Source organism: Gordionus sp. m RMFG-2023, chromosome 5, assembly GCF_954871325.1.
Source record: "Gordionus sp. m RMFG-2023 chromosome 5, tfGorSpeb1-WG-v2, whole genome shotgun sequence".
Taxonomy (NCBI): domain Eukaryota; kingdom Metazoa; phylum Nematomorpha; class Gordioida; order Chordodea; family Parachordodidae; genus Gordionus; species Gordionus sp. m RMFG-2023.
In genome coordinates, this window is record NC_088779.1 from 1,353,998 (window position 1) to 1,375,564 (window position 21,567).

General features: G+C 24.6%; 1 protein-coding gene across 2 annotated transcripts in view; it reads left to right on the forward strand.

Annotated features, from left to right (window-relative positions):
* The window catches only part of LOC135929542 (uncharacterized), a 68,106-nt gene that overhangs the window by 37,102 nt on the left and 9,437 nt on the right, over window positions 1-21,567 (forward strand). For both annotated transcript variants that reach the window (XM_065466168.1, XM_065466169.1), the window contains 4 exons: window positions 866-886; window positions 954-965; window positions 2,623-2,646; window positions 2,904-2,918. In XM_065466168.1, coding sequence (XP_065322240.1) covers window positions 866-886; window positions 954-965; window positions 2,623-2,646; window positions 2,904-2,918 — 72 coding nt within the window. The remainder of the gene's footprint in view (window positions 1-865; window positions 887-953; window positions 966-2,622; window positions 2,647-2,903; window positions 2,919-21,567) is intronic.

Consider the following 21,567-nt stretch of genomic DNA (forward strand, 5'->3'; position numbering starts at 1 on the left):
ATGTACTTCAATCCTATTCTGGTTTTCGTTTTTAAGTATTAATAACAATTAGGCTCATCTTTAAAATGGTATTTGTTTGCAATTAAAATTCACTTATAAGAGGCAAAAGGTGCAAAAAAATCAATTTTAAGATTTAAGTTTAGAGGAATAAGGAAAAAATATCTTCTATAAGATAGGCCCTGTTCAGGCAATATTAGTTATTTCAATTATAATGATTGGAATTTATTTATTATGAGTTCCATTTTATGTCGCAAATTTTTTTTCAATCCTATTTTTGAATGTACATTCTCGCGGCTTTTCATTCATATATATCGTTATATATCATCACATTTTCCTAGCTTTTATCACATATTTCGTTGATTATCTGTTTTCTCAAGTTCACAGTCAGATTTACTGATTAAATTTTTTTCCTACAATCTATTTCTTCTAAGGTTTGTATTCTGCTTTTAAAACTAAAAAGGATAAATAGCCACTATTTTCTTCTCAATTTTCATTGCGATCATATGTCACAATTTATTTTCAAAAATATTTTGTAACCAAATTGCATGAAAGATTGAATTATTATTAGGTTTAAGTAACATTTTTTATTAATCCTCTGCCTTACTAGCTAATTTAAAAAATAAACTTTTAATATAACTACTAATCCTACACAACATTTGATTAAATCCTAAAAATCCAAATAGATCTGAGATTAATTTCAAAAAAATTTCTTAGCAGTATAAAATCTTTTAAAACATGATTATTTATCGTCCCATTTAATATGATAGGCAATTATTTTTTAAATACATGCATAATATGTTACATTCTTAATTAAAAAATTTCTAAATGTATAATATTGATTTATTTTATGATTTATTATTTTTAGTGAAGTTTTATAAGGATTTAGGTAGATTTATTTATAAAAAATATTAAACTACAATTTAATTGCATATTTATTATTATTAACAAAATAGTAAGGAAAGCCGGTATAATATAATTAAATTTATTCAAATTAATAAGAGAATTATGTAAAGAATTTACGATATTAAAGATTCCTTAATATATTTTGTATATCTCTTATGATATTTGAGATTAGTTAAAATTTATCGGGTTTAGGTTGTACAAATTATAAGTTTTAATTTTTTAAAGAATTGGATCTAAATAATACGATGGCACTATTATGGAACATGAAAACCATGTAAAAACTATACCTAATCCTAAACAAAACTAAGAAAAATGTTTTTTTTTTAAATGACAATAATATCTAACAAACCCGTTGATCTAAAACAAATCCTTGGGCTGACCATAATCTAACACTCCACCTTCTGTAAAATGTCTAACCAAAACCTTTGACAAAATTCTCAGCTTACCTCCTGTCTTAAACATTCTCCCATTTCATCAAGGCCATACAAAAAATTTAGCTTTCAGAACATTTTGTAAAAAATTTTTTGAAATAATTTATAATCTCAATTTACTCAATTCAGAAATTAGTCTAACCGTTTGTTCAAATATAGCAATGGCATCTTTATTATCTCTTCATACTTTGCTATTCCCATCCTTCCTCTCCGCTTATTAAATAAGGTACTATCAGCCTTATCTCACCAAATGATTACTTGTTAGGTCAAGCTTTAAATATGTAGTAGAACCTCTTAATTAAAAAAACAAAACGGGCTACCTTAAGTCATATAGCTGCAATATAGCCCAACTTCATAGTTGCCTAGATTGCGAGATACCAATAATTGCTAAGGGCTGACAGGCATCAAACTGTATCAAATGCTAAGACCATGACAGTGCCATTCATAAATAAATAAACTCTACCGTTTATTTCTAAAAAAAGGAATGAATTCTCACTATCTTAGAACCTCGTAATCCTGATGGCCAGAAAATTATCCCTGAGTTATATGTAAATCTCTTCTAGGATTTTACAGTTAACACCTTCCCCGTAAATGTTAAACCTTTTATTACATACTACTTATTAGTCACATAGTCTATTTTGTAGTCTAACTTATGTTGTATAGCATTCCTTTTATATAAAAATCATCTATTTAAATAAAAATTCGTATGTTTAGATAAAAAGCCTTATATTTATTTTAATTGCGAGTATTTCAAATGCAACCTATAATTCAAAACTGACTATTTTTGCAGGCATTAATATTATTATATAAAATTTAATAAGAATAAAAGAATATCTATTTCTCCTTTTCTATTTAAAAAAATGTCTCAATTTTATATATTTAACGGTATTCGTATGTATGTAATTAATAAGTTTGAAATTTGATTTTCTCTTCCTTTCATTTGAATCCATATTTTTGAATATAACGCCCTTAGATAATTATATTTCTAATAGACGAAAAAAAAATAAAAATCCAAGAAACTTGCTAAAATTGTAGAGCGGTTTTATATATTTATTTTTTTTTAAATAAAAACCTTATAAAATATATTGGTCTTTCCAAAAAACTAGGTCTAGAAAAGCTAATATAAGATTATCTGTATAAAATATTTAATTAATTTCTGGAAATCAGTAAATATTCAAATTTATAACCAAAATTTAAAAGAAATAATAGATAAGCATGTAAAAACATTGATTATCTCATTTTCCCAAAATCGAAAATATATCCTATTATTTATTACTTTGATATATAGATCTTTTATGCCCAACAAAAACAAGTACTTAACGATTATAAATTTTTAATTAGATTTGTCATTTTTATTTATTAGATTTATTCTGAAAATTATAAATTTTTTAATATATTGATTCGCTTGTATTATAAAATATATTTCAATAAAAATTTTTGTAGTTTTCTAAATTTAATAATTTGTGAAAGTTTTAAAATTTTATTGGAAATTTTTGATATAATTTTAATATTTAATAACTATTAATAACACTTTTAAGAAATATTTCAACTATAATAATTTATTTTTAGATAACTCATTAATAGGTAATTATCTATATTTTATTGTGTTTGAAGTGATAATTAAACTAAAAATTTAAAAATAAGATCAATTTTCTAGTGAAGAATTTATAAACGCATTATATTATATCAGTTTTTGATGATAAAAATATAAGTTGAATGATATATGTGTAGTTTCATTATTCATTTGCACAAATAAAGATTTAAAATAGTTTAAAATAAAAATATTAGTATTTAGCATAAATAGCAAGGAGAATGAAAAGCGGTGTAATATAATGACATTTGATCAAATTAATAAGAAAGTTATGTAAAGAATTTTCGATAACACATATAGAAAATTAATCAGAATGTTTAGGTTGTAATAATTGTAATTTTTAACAAGGAAAATAGTTTTTAACGCAGATACATTATTATTTTTTTTTAAAAATCGCTCTTAACATAAGGTATCAAGATGTTGACACTATTTGTGGCCCTCCACTGTTATAAAAATTCTAGATTTTATGAAAACCAATTAAAAACATATTCCTATTACTAAATAAAAGTAAGAAAAATGAATTTTTTTTTAGATGACATGACAATAATCTGAATACAAACCAGTTGAATCTAAAATAACTCCTTGTGCTGTTCATAATTTAGCACTCCGCCTTCTGTAGAATGTCTAGCCAAAACCTTGAACGACATGCTCAGCTTAGATCTAATCTTAAACATTTTCCCATCGCATCAAGGCCTCTTTATTATTTGCAATGCTTATGTTTGCTTATATTTTCTTAAAATTTATATCTTTTTGCGCATTATCCTTTTTTGTACAAAGAAATTAAGCTTTTGGACCAGTGAAAAACCTTTTGAAAGATTTTATAATCTCAATTTGACTACTCCATTAAGAAATTAGCCAAATCTCTTGCTATAAAAATGAGTTGGCATATTGCTACTCAAATTTTTCTTCTTACCGCCATTAAATAACTCAGTATTATCCGGCTTTATCGCACTTAATGACTACTTGTTAAGTCAAGCTTTTAATATGTAGCAGAACCTCTTAATTAAATAACAATAAGGGTTACCTAGGCACATTGAGCGGGCATAAAACCCAACTTTATAGTTCCCTAAATTGAAAGATACCAATAATTTTCAATAGTAGACAGGGATCAAACTATATTAAAAGTTAAGACCATCAGAGTGTCATTCATAAATAAATAAACTCTACCGTTTATTCTAAAAAATTAATTGAATTCTCAATATCTTAGCTTATCGTAACCTTTCTCGAAGAACTATTTTCGCAAGCATTAATATTATTTTTTAAATTTAATAAGAATAAAAAAGATATCCCTTTATATATTTGGGTTATTCTATTCAAAGAAAATTGACGTAATTTTATATATAATTTATTCTTATGTAACTAATAAGATATAAATATGATTTCAATAATTTTTCATCTGATCATATATTTTAGATTATAGAAGCCATTAGATAAATATATCTCTAATAGACGAAAACAATAAAAATCAAAAAAAATTAGCTAAAATTATATAGATTTGTATATTTATTAATTTTTTAAATAAAAACCCTATAAAATATATTACTTATTCTTAAAGCTAGGTACAGGAAAGATAATATAAGATTGTGTAAATATACAATTAATTTCCAGAAAAAATAAGTGTTACTTTTCTAAATTCAAATCATGGCAAAAAACAAACAAAAATATAAGGAATAATGGATAAAATATACTTCTTTGCTACTTTATTTCTTTATATTATTTTTTTCATGATGATCTGAGCAATAAAATATCACAGTGGAAATCATTATGAATATCTAATTAACATAATTTTTCTTATTACCAAAATTTGAAAGAAATAGTAGATAAGCATATAAAAAAAATAGATTTATCTCATTTTTCCAAAATCGAAATAATAACCTATTATTTATTATGTTATATAGAAAAGAAATGCTATAAATGTACATATCGATTATATATTTTTATATATATTTTGTCATTTTTATTATTAGTGTTTTGAAAACTAAAACGTTTACCTGAAAATTATTAATTTTAATATATTGATTTGCTTGTATTATAAAATATATTCCTATAAAATTTTATTGGGAATTTTCGATATAACTAGAATGTTTAAAAACTAACTAAAAATAACACTTTTAAAAAATATTTCAACTTTAATAATTTAGTATTAGATACAGAATGTATAGGTAATTAGCTATATTTTATTGTGTATGGAGTGATAATTAAAAAAAGTGATTTAAATAATATATGCCATTTTCCAACGGCATAAATAAATACACTAATTTTAAATTTTTCTTGGCCCACAACTTTCCACAATTGTTAGAAACTATATCACCCCAAAATAATGAATATATTTCAAAAATCTAATAAGTTTTTATATTTATTTAAAAAATTAATATAAGGACCTTTTTTTCCAATCATCTTGCCAAAAACAAAAATATATAAAAGACAATTTTTATAACTTTATTTATTCTTAAGGATCCCTCACTTAATAAATATAACTAGATGAAGAATCATTCATATAGATCAAAGTCAGGATATGAAGCTTTCAAAGAATTTATAAGCTCCTGTTTTAAAAGTGACTATTATAAATTCTCTTACTGAAATAAAAAGGCCTGAAAATAGCATTTAATCCCAAAGCAGATTTATAGACACAATACTACAATCAATTTTTTTTTTACAAATATATTAACAAATTATTTACATACATACATAAGTATTTTATGTCATTTATTATAAAAAAATGACATTTATGAGAACAGCTGAAAACATTATATCTGAACTTAAAGCAAACTAAAAAAAAAATTGGGCAAATGTAGATAATAAATCATAAATTATATATCTTTGTTTTATCAAATGTTAAACTTTATAATTTAATATTTGTTTACTTAACTTCCAGTAACAAGTCATTCACTTCAATATTAGTATATTGTTAGTAGAAGAATACTATGAAATAAATGTATTTATCAAATTCTTAGATATTTAACTCAAATAATATAAGATATTTGAGTAATCAGGCACCACAAATCTTAAAATATTATTACCGCTGAATCCTACTGAATATATTGGAAATCTTGATAGAGAAAAAATTATCTATTTTACAGATTTTTATTCTGAGGATGTTAAAGTATCCCATCATTGGCACTACTAGCTAAATGCAAATTATGATGTAAAGGGTTAACTATGATTAATAGTATTCCAAAAACTGCTATATTTGATTTGCATAATTTAAAACACATTTTATACTACTTTAGGCACTGATGAAATCATTGAAAAGATAGCTTGATCCTATAGAATATTAAATTTTAGATTATAAATTTATATTCTCTTCTTAATAATAAAGTTGTGCATTAATCTAAAATAATTAATATGTAGAACAAATTTATGCTTAAAAAATTTATATTTTTTTGCTAAGTTTTTTTAGGCGACATTTATTTTATAATAATTCATATTCCGGTTATATTATATTTATATACCTTTGATATTTTATAATTAATCTTTATTTGATTCTTGTACATTAGATATTGTTAATATTATAGTCTCTCTAATAAATTTCTAATACATAAAATATTTTTAAATAATTCTAAAAATTTTGTAATTATTATCCTCTGTGATTCTGGCTATATGGAAGTATACGCTAATGTTTGGGGATTGAGAACCAAACTGTAACAGGGACAGACTGGTCAGTAAATCTAATAGGAAAAAGCTGCTTTGAGATTTCAAAAATTTGAAGATTATTAGAAAAGAAAAAATATTTTTTAAAATATTTTATTTTCTGGTTAAATTAATATAGCACTATAAGCGCTACTATAAAGGAAATAAAAATTTAAAAGGTAAGGCCAGTCAAAAAATGAATTTCTTAATTTTCATTGGATCTAAAAATGGGATCCAATAGAAATTAAATGAGGAATAAATATTTCATATTTATATTGTTTTAAATAAATAGCCCAAGGTAAATATTTATATTTATTTATAAATATATACAAACAATATTTATAGTTTAAATATAGTAAATAGGGAATTCGGAATCTCTTGATTATAAATCATTTACCTAGAGCGATTTAAAATTTTTTTAATTTAACCGGCTAGCATGGGAAGAATACCCAAACTGTAAATTTCTAACAGTTTTGCCATGAACTTAAAATACTAAAATGTCTATCGCTGAAATTGGCTGAAATTTATAGGGTAAATACTCTACACATGCTGAAATACAATTCCTCTAAAATCAGATTATTAAAATCCAAAAATCGCTCTCAGTTAATGGTTTAAAATTGAGAGATTCCGAAACCCCATACGACATATATATATAATAAAATAGAATTTTATTTTTAAAAATGGAGTTTATTTCCTATTCTATTTAATTTTAGTATAAAAATAAAATATTTAAAATTTTGAGACATATAAAAAGATATTAATTTTATGTGGTAATAAAAATTTCCCAGTCTAGTCCAAAATCTTTTCCCTTTCCCTGATTTAAAATACTAAACAAAAATTTATTACTATTTATTAAATCGATCTATAATCCTTTTATATGTGCACTAATAATTAAAAAATCTTGTTATTCTAAAAATTTCCTACATTAAAGCCTTTAACATATATTTTATTCAAATACCCTAGAGTTGTTTGCCTGATTTAGCCTTTATCTTTAATAAAAGAAACTGCCCAGATTAATGCTGTTTACTAATACATCTTCTAAAAACCTCTTAACATAAAATATGTATATATTTATTAATGCTGTTTACTAATACATCTTCTAAAACCTCTTAACATAAAATATGTATATATTTATTAATCCTAAAATTTTAGTTTAGAAAAGCAATTTAAGATAATAAGTTTTTTAAATAAATACAATTTCATATTTCGGGACTAAATATTTTCTATCGATTTTCTAAATTCAAATCATGGCAAAAAACAAACAAAAATATAAGGAATAATGGATAAGTAAACTTCTTTGCTACTTTATTTCTTTATATTATTTTTTTCATGATGATCTGAGCAATAAAATATCGCAGTGCTAAATCATTATGAATATCAATTGTCTAATTAACTTAAAAAAATTAAATTTTTCTTATTACCAAAATTTGAAAGTAATAGTAGATAAGCATATAAAAAAAATCGATTTATCTCATTTTACCAAAATCGAAATAATAACCTCTTATTTATTCTGTTATATAGAAGAGAATTGCGATAAATGTACATATCGATTATAAATTTATATATTTTGTCATTTTTATTATTAGTGTTTTGAAAACTAAAACGTTTACTTGAAAATTATTAATTTTAATATATTGATTTGCTTGTAATATAAAATATATTCCTATAAAATTTTATTGGGAATTTTTGATATAACTAGAATGTTTAAAAACTAACTAAAAATAACACTTTTAAAAAATATTTCAACTATAATAATTTAGTTTTAGAAACAGATTGTATAGGTAATTAGCTATATTTTATTGTGTATAGAGTGACAATTAAAAATAATGATTTAAATAATATATGCAATTTTCCAACGGCATAAATAAATACACTAATTTTAAATTTTTCTTGGCCACTATTTTACAACTTTCCACAATTGTTAGAAACTATATCACCCCAAAATAATGAATATATTTCAAAAATCTAATAAGTTTTATATTTATTTAAAAAATTAATATAAGGACCTTTTTTTCCAATCATCTTGCAAAAACAAAAATATATAAAAGACAATTTTTATAACTTTATTTATTCTTAAGGATCTCTCACTTAATAAATATAACTAGATGAAGAATCATTCATATAGATCAAAGTCAGGATATGAAGCTTTCAAAGAATTTATAAGCTCCTGTTTTAAAAGTGACTATTATAAATTCTCTTACTGAAATAAAAAGGCCTGAAAATAGCATTTAATCCCAAAGCAGATTTATAGACACAATACTACAATCAATTTTTTTTTTTACAAATATATTAACAAATTATTTACATACATACATAAGTATTTTATGTCATTTATTATAAAAAAATGACATTTATGAGAATAGCTTAAAACATTATATCTGAACTTAAAGCAAACTAAAAAAAAAATTGGGCAAATGTAGATAATAAATCATAAATTATATATCTTTGTTTTATCAAATGTTAAACTTTATAATTTAATATTTGTTTACTTAACTTCCAGTAACAAGTCATTCACTTCAATATTAGTATATTGTTAGTAGAAGAATACTATGAAATAAATGTATTTATCAAACTCTAATTTAACTCAAATAATATAAGATATTTGAGTCATCAGGCACCACAAATCTTAAAATATTATTACCGCTGAATCCTATTGAATATATTGGAAATCTTGATAGAGAAAAAATTATCTATTTTACAGATTTTTATTCTGAGGATGTTAAAGTATCCCATCATTGGCACTACTAGCATGCAAATTATGATGTAAAGGGTTAACTATGATTAATAGTATTCCAAAAACTGCTATATTTGATTTGCATAATTTAAAACACATTTTATACTACTTTAGGCACTGATGAAATCATTGAAAAGATAGCTTGATCCTATAGAATATTAAATTTTAGATTATAAATTTATATGTCTCTTCTTAATAATAAAGTTGTGCATTAATCTAAAATAATTAATATGTAGAACAAATTTATGCTTAAAAAATTTATATTTTTTTGCTAAGTTTTTTTAGGCGACATTTATTTTATAATAATTCATATTCCGGTTATATTATATTTATATACCTTTGATATTTTATAATTAATCTTTATTTGATTCTTGTACATTAGATATTGTTAATATTATAGTCTCTCTAATAAATTTCTAATACATAAAATATTTTTAAATAATTCTAAAAATTTTGTAATTATTATCCTCTGTGATTCTGGCTATATGGAAGTAAACGCTAATGTTTGGGGATTGAAAACCAAACTGTAACAGGAACAGACTGGTCAGTAAGTCTAATAGGAAAAAGCTGCTTTGAGATTTCAAAAATTTGAAGATTATTAGGAAAGAAAAAAGATTTTTTAAAATATTTTATTTTCTGGTTAAATTAATATAGCACTATAAGCGCTACTATAAAGGAAATAAAAATTTAAAAGGTAAGGCTTCTGACAGTCAAAAAATGAATTTCTTAATTTTCATTGGATCTAAAAATGGGATCCAATAGAAATTAAATGAGGAATAAATATTTCATATTTATATTGTTTTAAATAAATAGCTCAAGGTAAATATTTATATTTATTTATAAATATATACAAACAATATTTATAGTTTAAATATAGTAAATAGGAAATTCGGAATCTCTTGATTATAAATCATTTACCTAGAGCGATTTAAAATTTTTTTAATTTAACCGGCTAGCATGGGAAGAATACCCAAACTGTAAATTTCTAACAGTTTTGCCATGAACTTAAAATACTAAAATGTCTATCGCTGAAATTGGCTGAAATTTATAGGGTAAATACTCTACACATGCTGAAATACAATTCCTCTAAAATCAGATTATTAAAATCCAAAAATCGCTCTCAGTTAATGGTTTAAAATTGAGAGATTCCGAAACCCCATACGACATATATATATAATAAAATAGAATTTTATTTTTAAAAATGGAGTTTATTTCCTATTCTATTTAATTTTAGTATAAAAATAAAATATTTAAAATTTTGAGACATATAAAAAGATATTAATTTTATGTGGTAATAAAAATTTCCCAGTCTAGCCCAAAATCTTTTCCCTTTCCCTGATTTAAAATACTAAACAAAAATTTATTACTATTTATTAAATCGATCTATAATCCATTTATATGTGCACTAATAATTAAAAATCTTGTTATTCTAAAAATTTCCTATATTAAAGCCTTCAACATATATTTTATTCAAATACCATAGAGTTGTTTGCCTGATTTAGCTTTTATATTTAATAAAAGATACTGCCCAGATTAATGCTGTTTACTTAATACATCTTCTACAATCCTCTTAACATAAAATATGTATATATTTATTAATCCTATAATTTAGTTTAGAAAAGCAATATAAGATAATAAGTTTTTTAAATAAATGCAATTTCAATTTTGGGACTAAATAATTGTTATCGATTTTCCAAATTCAAATCAGTCCAGAAAATATATCAAAAAAAGTGTTAAATAGTGAAATATAGAAAGATTTTTGAATGAAGGAATTTTATTATCAGTTTATTTTTGATAGCAGTTATCGAATGCTGCACGTGGTATTAATATAAAATAATGCATTGGATAAGTGAAGTCGTTCATTTTTTGTTTCCTAAATAAATTGCTAAGAAATTATTATTTTCTTCTATCTCACTTATTTTTAAAACCTAACTTTCTCTAAATTTTATGTAATATCTTCTTCTTAATTTCTATTAAAACTTGCAATCTTAAAATAAAAGTCACACAATTTTTAATCTTCAAATCTTTTATTATTTTTCAACTCTATAAATCGAATAATTGTTTTAATTACAAAACAACTGATAATTTTAATATAAAAATAAATATAAATATAATAATAATCTATTCATTGAATAAAAATAATATCCTGATATAAAAATAATAATTCTGTCTCTTTATTATAATATTATTTTATTTTCCACCAATCAACACTATGCATTATTGTTGATTGACGTTTTTTTTTTATAAATATCTATTTAGGCTATGATAATTATATAGCGAGTTTTTGCTTAACGTCTCCATGAATAGAGAAGGCAAAAAAAATTCGCATTTTTTTTTATTACTTATCTCTGAAAACTCTAATGATTCTCCAATTCTAAACTAATATTCATTTTATTAAAATATAGAAAATCCTTGTGACAATGGTTTAAAAAAATACATGACTATTATTAATTTTCATTTTCACAATTATTGGAAAAAAATATAATATTAGTTAATTCACGAATTATATAAAGTCATTAATATTTTGCTTTTTATCGATTGAGATCCAAATTCCTTTTTAGCGTCAACGTTATAATTGGGAAAATAGACTAAGTCTATCCTATGCAGAATGATTTGTCAATCAGAGAGTATAGAGCTAAGATAATTGCATTTTATTATGTTTAGGGCTAACCTAATGAATAAGAATAAATATATAGAATAACTTGAATGTGATGTGGTCTTTTTATTTGATAATATGGATAAACAAGTGATCTTTTTATTGAATAATATGGTTATACAAAAGAAAATAAAAATGAATGGTTTTTGTCTGTATGTATATCAAAAATAATCATTCTTTATATATCTCGAAAATCAATTGTTTCCAATCACGTTATATAATTAACAACCTTTAATATATTATTACAATCTATATATATATCTTCTTTTCGCTTTAAGTGAAACATAAAAGTAATATTAAACATAAATGTAATTGAAAACACCGCTTAAAATACATAATATAAGTTGTATCATACAACATGAACCACCTCCAAAAAAAAATATATAAAAAAAATTAAAGTCTTAAAAACACAACATGGTACAAAAAATGGGGAAGGAAAGAACTCGTTTGGCATGCGGGAGGTAACTCTTATAATGTTAAATGAGTAATAGGTAATATTTAATGTTACAATAATGGTTTAATTATTAAAATAATACCCAAAACTTACATTAAGATTAACAAGGAATTATATAGAAAATAATGTATATATGGGGCTCGTAGGAACTACAATTGAAAAGGGGGAATTATTGTCATTATTTCCTAATGTTGGAATATAATAAACAATTATAATTGGCAAGGGATATTATTGTCATTATTTCGCGTTTTTTTTGGAATATAATAAACAATTACATTTGGGCGGGCAATTATTGTTATTATTTCCTTATTTTGGAATATAATAAACAATTACAATTGGGATGAATAATTATTGTCATTATTGGCTTTTTTTTTGGAATATAATAAACAATTTCATTTGGGAGTGGAATTATTGTCATTTATCCTTGGTTATAGCGGATATTCCCAATGGAGTCCTGTGAAAATCTGATCGGCTAATTGTGCTGCGCTATTGTTCTATGGTAGTTTTCTAATTCTTCTTCTAACTCGAGGGGCACTCGCCTGGCATTCACAAATTTTGGCTTAAAGTCACTTTTTAATAAAATGTCTATTTCCAAAGTGTTGACTTTTCCAATTCTATCATTAGAAACACAATCAGATTTCTTAATTAGTTTGTTGATGTCACAACTCTCTTCAAAATACCTTTTTTAGTAAATAACTATTGAATGACATAATTTTTTTTATAAAATTTATCAGCATCTTTGAAAGGATTGTTAAAAGTTAAAAAATTTACCCTATCTCCTTTTTCTTATTAATAGTGTTTACATCAACGTTGCATTTGATTATGTCAAATTCTTTAATCCAGTACTTGACCACATAGCGATGGTCCCTCCCCATCCAATACTTGACAAATTTAAATATTTAATTGTATTCAAATATTTAGCCATAATCATTCGAGACCTGACCAACGACTGTGATAGGAGAACCCTCATAAGAGCATAACTTTTTAGAAAAATTTTCCAGCTCAAATTCTTCATAATTCTCCAATGTTTCAAAATCTTTAATAGGTCAAGGATGTCACCGAAGAACCCGTATCTATCAAAAAAGAAAAATTTAGATTATTAAGTTGCATATTAACTGTGAAATCATTAATAAGAATTTATCTTATTCCTTGGCCTCAAATTATATGGCGTTTGGTCTTCGATATTGTTGTTGTTGTTATTGTTGTAGTTGTTGTTAGTGTTGGCCTTAAAATCCTTGTTTCCTTTCCAAGACGAATAGCCTAATGCCAATCGGCGCGATAATCTCGGCTCAAAGAATCTTTATCTACATATGTTTTGTAGTGGTAATCTCCAACGATTGACAGGTGACAGCAATGTCCTCTACGATATGGTGAGCTCTGTGGTAATTTTCTTCTATCAAGCTTGTCTTTAGCTTTTCATTACGACAATTTGACATGAATTGCATCGACAAAAATTCAGGAATGAGCCCCGAACCATACCCTTTCAGTCTATCGAGATACTCTCTGGAAGACTCTATCCGGTTTTGTATTAAATAATTCGAATATGCGCGTAATCTTGTTTTTTTCAACTTTTTTTTATACTAAACCTTTCATCTGTTGATATGATAAGTTATCTATGTTGTCCATAATGCTAACAGCCATATCTTTGTCAATTGTTTCGAGCAGTTTGCATTTCTTAGTTGCCTCATCAACAATATTTTCGGCTAAAAATTTCAGATCCAATGTTTTCAATAATACCTTGATCTTTACATCATTTCTATCCTCCACCATAATGAATAAGAATAAATATATAGAATAACTTGAATGTCATGTGGTCTTTTTATTTGATAATATGGTTAAACAAGTGATAAATTTATTGAATATGGTTATAAAAAAGAAAATCAAAATGGAATGGTTTTGTCTGTATGTATATCAAAAATAATCATTCTTTATATATCTCGAAAATCAATTGTTTCCAATCACGTTATATAATTAACAACATTTAATATATTATTACAATCTAAATATATTTTCTTTTCGCCTTATGTGAAACATTTGTCAAAAAGTAATATTAAACATAAATGCAATTGAACACACCACTTAAAATACATAATATAAGTTGTATCGACGTAGGTAGAATCCCTCGTCCAGAGGTTACCAGACGTATGGCAGATTTAACATTCAGGTTATCCAATTTTCTAGATATTTGCCTTAGTCTTGGTGAGCAGGTTATTTTTGTGATTTTTATTTGTGTCATTACCCTTAAGAAAATGTGGAAATGTGATTGACGGGCAAGGGGCAGATATTTGCATCCTTTTGCTGAGTCAGGGATTTTTTGCCGGCAGGATCAGGAATTTGTAAGGTAATAAAAACAAATTACAGTGTGTCTAGCCTGTGTTTTACAAAAGAATATTATTTATCAAAGAAACCAAGTTTTTCGACAGGTGTCTCTCAACTTGAAGCCTTGGCTCCCTTAGGTATTCGTTAAAATACAAATGGTTTTGGTGTTAAAAATATTTATACATCTGTGGTGGTTGGATCAAACGTGGAAGCATTTGCGACAGTGGAGATAGGGACTATTGGGCTAGTGAGCCGAATGGTGACTATGGGCATAGTTGTAAGGGCAAGGGCAGAAAAGACATTAAGGGTAGGAGGAGCTGGTGATAAGATGGGTAGCCCAGAAGAGAACACTTTATATAGCCCCAATTTGGTTACTTTAATAAGTTTATTACACATGGACAGTTATATATGGTAGGTGCGTGCTGAGGTCTGGTAGGTTCATGAATTATAAATTTTTACCAGATTTAGGGTGAAGGTTTGTTAAAATTCACAATTGTGTTTATAGCTAAAATGTATGTATTGTTCTGTAAAAAAATTTAAGTAGAATATCATAAAATTTATGATTATTAATAAATTTAAAATTTTCTATATGGAATAATTATCTAATTTTGATTTTCTATCTTTAAATGAGTTTATTATATGTTGTCATGATATGAAAGCTTTGATTGCAAAGATGGTTTCATAATAGGATAATTAATCTATTTCATTATTAATAGCATTATTGTATTGTGAGATTTGTGCTGGAGAGGGAGGAATACAGATAGTGAGTGGGACCAGAGAGTGTATACATGAACACTTAGATACAATAGATCAGTATAATATGTCTCAATGACGGTAAGGGCCCTTATTTAACATTCCAGTTTGTGGTCGATTTGGGTAATTCTGTAATTTAGAATCTCAAATTTATTTAATTGAAATTAGATCAGAGTGAATATAATGTTATTTTAAGTGGTATTTAACTGATTAATATATATTTAGCTTAATTACTTTTAACTTTTAAAAAAAAACAGCTGCTGGAAGGATGACATATATTTTAATTTTATATTCTGAAAATCATTATTTTTTTAAGTTTGCCTATTGAAAATTAAAATCAGATGGGTGCGATTCATCCGGTGCAATAATTTTGAAAGAATAAATAGTACTGTATTTGTACTGGTATTTATTTTACTTAATCATGTTTATTTCTAGGTTTACTCGCATTTTAATTTATAGAAAAATTATAATAGCCAATATAACCCTCCCATAATCAAAGTTTTTATTTAATCGGACATGTGCTTTTTACCACTCCTCTTACTTCCGATGTGCGCTTAAGTAAGGAGCTTTGCCTCTTGTGCCCACAGTTACCTGCGGCCTGCCTAATAAACGTGGATGGTCCTCTTAATTATTTCCCATCTTTTATACCAGTTTGATGTGCTTTTCATTAGAGAACCAAGCGTTGCTCTGTTGTATACATATCTCTGGTATATATATATGACGTTTAGGGCTAATGCACTTAATATTACGTATCACATAATTTTACATTCTATTAAATTATATGAATTTATTTCTATTTATTGAAGAACCGTGTTACGGTAATCATTTATACTTTATTGAATATGTAGGGAAATAAAAATAATAATCTCAAAATATGTCCAATTTTCTTATTGAATTACGATATTAATTCACCGCTTCAGGTCTCCGAAAGCTTTAATATTATTCATAATAATATATTTCTTTAAAATGGAATAAATATATTGTCATACTAGCAAATAGTCCGTCAAATAATAATTAATAAGTCAAAAATTTTCTAACCAGATGAAAAATGCAGAATATTTATAGTTTATTTGATGCACGATTACTCATATATTTTCTATAAATTAGATTTAGGAATCAGAAATTTATCCTTATTTTTGGCTAAATGAAAATATAAAAAGTATTTATATTGTGTATGTAAAAGATGCTTTTTTGAGATGTGGATGAAACTATTATTTTTAACACTGAGAATGTATTTTAGTTATTTTATTAAAATTTTGATATAAAAATCAATAAAATTTAAAAATAAAGGGTTCTACATACCCACCTCTCACCAAGTTGGGTTCGAAGTAAAAGAGGCAGTGAAGCCGCAATTCACTGCAGTTCATTAATTTAGTCCAACATCAAACGAGATAAATTTATTGTAAAACTTGCGAATTCCTTTAATTTAATTAAAAAGAATAATGTGACCGATCCCTTCTTAAATACCTTCCCTTATCACAATTATAAACATCTCAGCTAAGACTCTTATTTCTTACTTAAGTTCAATGATTTATCATTAAATCTGTAGAGGGTATCAGCAACCCGAATTATTCACTTAGCATTCTCCTTTTTAAAATTTTTAAAAAATTTAATGTATTTGTCCTTTTTTAAATTTTTAATATATATAAATTTTTTTAAAAAATAAATAATGTTTAATAAAAAGAAATATTTTTTTTATTTATATATTGTTTAACATGAAATAAAATATAATATAATTTAAAATATAAAAGAAAATAAAATCAATAGGGGATAAAATGAAAATTTATAAAATTGTTTGGGTTATTTATATAATGAATTTAATTTTGTCACCTATATTTTTTTTAAAAAAAATTTTAAGTTATTCTTAAGAGAGATAATGATTGGTATTTACAAATAATTAGTTAATTATAATTATTAATTTCTTTAACAACCAAATTCAAATTAATTAACATTTAAAAATTTTTTCATATTTTATTTTATAAAAGTTATAATGCAAAAACTTTTTTTTGATAAAAAGTATAATACAGACTAATTTAAATCTGTCAGACTCAAACAGACATTTTCTCAAATTCGGTTAGATTCCGATTTCTTATATTAGAATGATCAAGTCAAATGATTTTTATTCTTATAATATTCTTGTAATTTTATGTCACATCATTAAAAGTCAACAGTTATAAGATTCGTATAATTATAAAAACTTATTTTTAACTAATTGAAAAAAAAAGTATTCACTTAACTATTTGTTCGACTAGTAAACCAGTGAAGAAATCATTAAATTGATAGAATCTCAAATAATACCGAGTCTTAAGACCAACTCTATAATACGACTGTGGAAATATGCTAGGCCCATACAAGAAAAAGTCGAATCCATACTCCACTTGCAAAAAGGCTAAAACATTTAGTAATTAACTGCTGATGTAGTACCCTAGGCTATTCTCTACGTCATATGTTTATGGTCTAACAAACATGGAAACTACCTATTATTTATTAGGTACTGTGATTATGACCTTTATATATTGTTCTTCAAATATATTTTTCTTTCGAAATTATCATTTTGACCTGATTGATTGCATTAAATTTTATATTTATTGGTTCTTATTACATTATTAGATATTGGGCCAAGTTATATGGCATTAACAGATATTAATTTCATAATTTACATTACATTAATCCTATAAATTTGCTAACATCCTCAGATATTAAGATTATATTTATTTATAAACAAGATAATATTAATATCTTTGGATGTGCATTTCGATAACAATTATATACATAGGCTCCGACTTCATGAAGGTAGCGAGGCTCTCCATTTTAAATTATATTATTTCTGTATTTATATACTCTTTCGACTCTCTTCTCTTGCTTCACCAAAATATAAAACAGATGATTTATCATTAAATACTCATGAAAATCCACATCGCCTTCTATCTATGTTAGCATGAAAGACAGGGGACAAATGTTCACGGAATAATTTCAAAAACAATATTGAAATACATAAAAAGTAAAGAATTGCATTGAAAAAATAATAAAAACTATTCATTATCTTGGAACACATGGCTTTAAAATAGCATAAAGAAAAAGACAATGCAATAAAACTTATAGCTGAGGATAATTTTGTTAAAAGAAGGGTGGATTGTAGAAACTATAAGTAGATATAACATGATAGAACTTTTCACCATGTCTTACGAACTGAAATAGACTTGTGAAATCTATAAAATCTGCTACATTCTACCCGATAATCCAAGTTGAAACCTTGGATATATCTATAAAAGAAAACCGTTGGATATTGTCCGCTCATATTGAAAAATCTTGAGAAATCTATGTATATTATGCAAATCATATATTAAATTCTGCAGTATATATTCTAAACGCTGGCGTATGCTAATAATATAACTAAAATCAATAGAAAGAAATTATGAAATAATCATAAAATCTTCACTAGAAATTAGAAATACATTTCGCGATGTTTGCTAAATGAACAAATTAATTAATCTATTACATAAAATAAAAGCATTTTGACAAATTTTTATTTCTTAAAAATGTTAATAATGTTATTTGAGAGAGTAGAAGTTTTAAAAGGTCTTCATCATATTTTCAAAAATGGTAAATATAAATTAGAAATTTTGATCAAAATTCATAATAACCAAGGTGATTGTCTTGATAAATTTTGAAGAGAATTTAATTTTAAAGCCAAAGAAAATTAAATTTAGTGAAGCCTCTTTTAAAGATTCGAAAAAAGTTCGAATTTATTACATCACCACTACGGGTTAGTTTATAAATGTTATAGATCATACAATTATTTGGACGTCATAACCTTTAAAATCAAAGTAAGAAAGAAAATTATTTCAAACTTTTCAGAGTATGTTTGTGAAATGTGTATTAATGGTACCCTAATTATATTTCTTTTTTTTATACGATATTTTATACAAACCGTTTTTATAATTTTATTCATTTAAAACTGGTCCTAGTCAGTTTTCGAGATTGACCATTATATGAAATTAATATTATAAAAAAACCTATAGATTTTGTTATTGTTGTTGGATTGTAAAATGTTTACGATATATTGACCCTCTAAAATGAATTATGTGGATGAACATTTATACAATCTTTTTTTCTCCAATTTGATTTTTTTTGATTATAAATGTTTGTATGATTACTTAAAATAATATTCTACTTTCTGTAAATTAATTCTATGACTAAAATTTATACCGTCAGGTCCCCCCTTCTCCGACAATTTCGGACCTTGGAACTCTATCGAACATGGTTGGACTTGAATGTCCAACTACAGTATCTGTGCTAAACGATTGTTTTTAAGACCAACACTTCGTAAATCTGACGTTTCTACCCTGAAACAGTGACGGTTAAATCATATCGCAAATTTAAATGTTAATAAAGAAAATCAAAAAAACTTTTATATGCGATTATGAATATTTTTACAAATAAAAAATAATCATATTATACCTTAAAAATATTAATATTTATTTTATAACCTCTACCTGAAGACAATTGTAGATACTACTTTCGATTCTCTCAATTTTCAGAAATCTAAAATTTTTTTTTTATTTGATGTAGCATGTAAAGATTTAGGTAAAAAAAAATACAACACTATTATATTTACACATAATTTGTCATATTAATTTCTTTAATTTATATTAAATAATTATTAAATTTTTATAATTTGTATATAAAACTTTACTTGATATTCATAAAACCTTTAATGATTTCAATCCTCCCTAACTTTTTTATTATTTGAATAAGTAAAAATATTCTTAAAAATTATCTAATTTTTATAAATTATTTTTTATAAAAAGAAACGTGTTTAGGTAATATCATTTATGAGAATTATATTTATGATGATAAAAGTATAAATTGAATGTTATATGAATATATTTCTTCACAATTGTCCAAATAGAAGGATAATAGAAAGTTTTAAAATAATTTATATTAATATATTTTTTTTAAAAAATAATTAATATAATGTACAATCAAATGGCCCATCAAAAAATGACGGATAAGTCAGAAATTTCCTCTTAATTTGAAGAGAGGTATTAGAATTTGTACTTTTTTGATGCGGGATTACTTATATACTTTATAAGGTATAATTGAGGAGAATAAGAACTTGTTTATATTATGGCGTAACAGATAGTATATATTCAATGCACAAATTATCCTGGTATAATTAACCCTATTTTATAAATATTGATTTCATATAAAATAATATTATTTCATATAAAAAAATATTGTCACATTCATAATAATTTTCAACTAATAGGATTTAAATTTAATTTTTTACATTCATTTCAAAAGTTAGTATTGGTAATCCAAAATACTAATTATGTAATATTAGTATTTTAATTTATATCCGCAGTTTAGCAAAATACTCTGGAATATAATTCATTACAAACCATAAAAATGCCAATTAATATAAGAGAAATTTTCCCCTCTTAAAAAAACTTGGATATTCTCATGTATCATTTTAAGCTAATAAAGATTTTATCCTACACATTCCCACCTCCCTCTCCCTCAAAAATGTTTACATAATATTATAACTGTAAAATAAAAAAAAAATTTTTTAAATAAAAAAGACTAAGTGCAAACCCAAAATTATTATTTAAATGTAATATTGCCAAAGGTCTACAATCAGGTGGGTGCGCATAAATTTTTATAGAAATAGGGGGGGGGGGGGGTATAGGATGGGCTAATTCAATATTTTATATAGGAGTTACTTAAGAACATTTTATGTTTCAGAAATTTATTAGGACTGATGTGGTTGACAATTTTTAGTACACAAATTAACAGATATAGTCATAAGCTAGAGATACTCCTCTAACTTAAGTAGTTAATGTTATTCCATCTGGATGCTTGCTATCTAAGGTATTACGTCCTATCTAACATAGATTGAATAAGAGTAGTTGATAAGAAATGAATGAGAGTTTTTATTGCATGATGATGCTAATGCTTGCCTTTTGAGTATCTGCAATATAATAACTATTGTCCATAACTATGGACCTAGATCTTACATAAAATAAGATGTAGAGTGATTTTATTTGAATTAAAATGGAGGCCAATTGAGGTCCTTAGTTCTTCTGAGAAAAT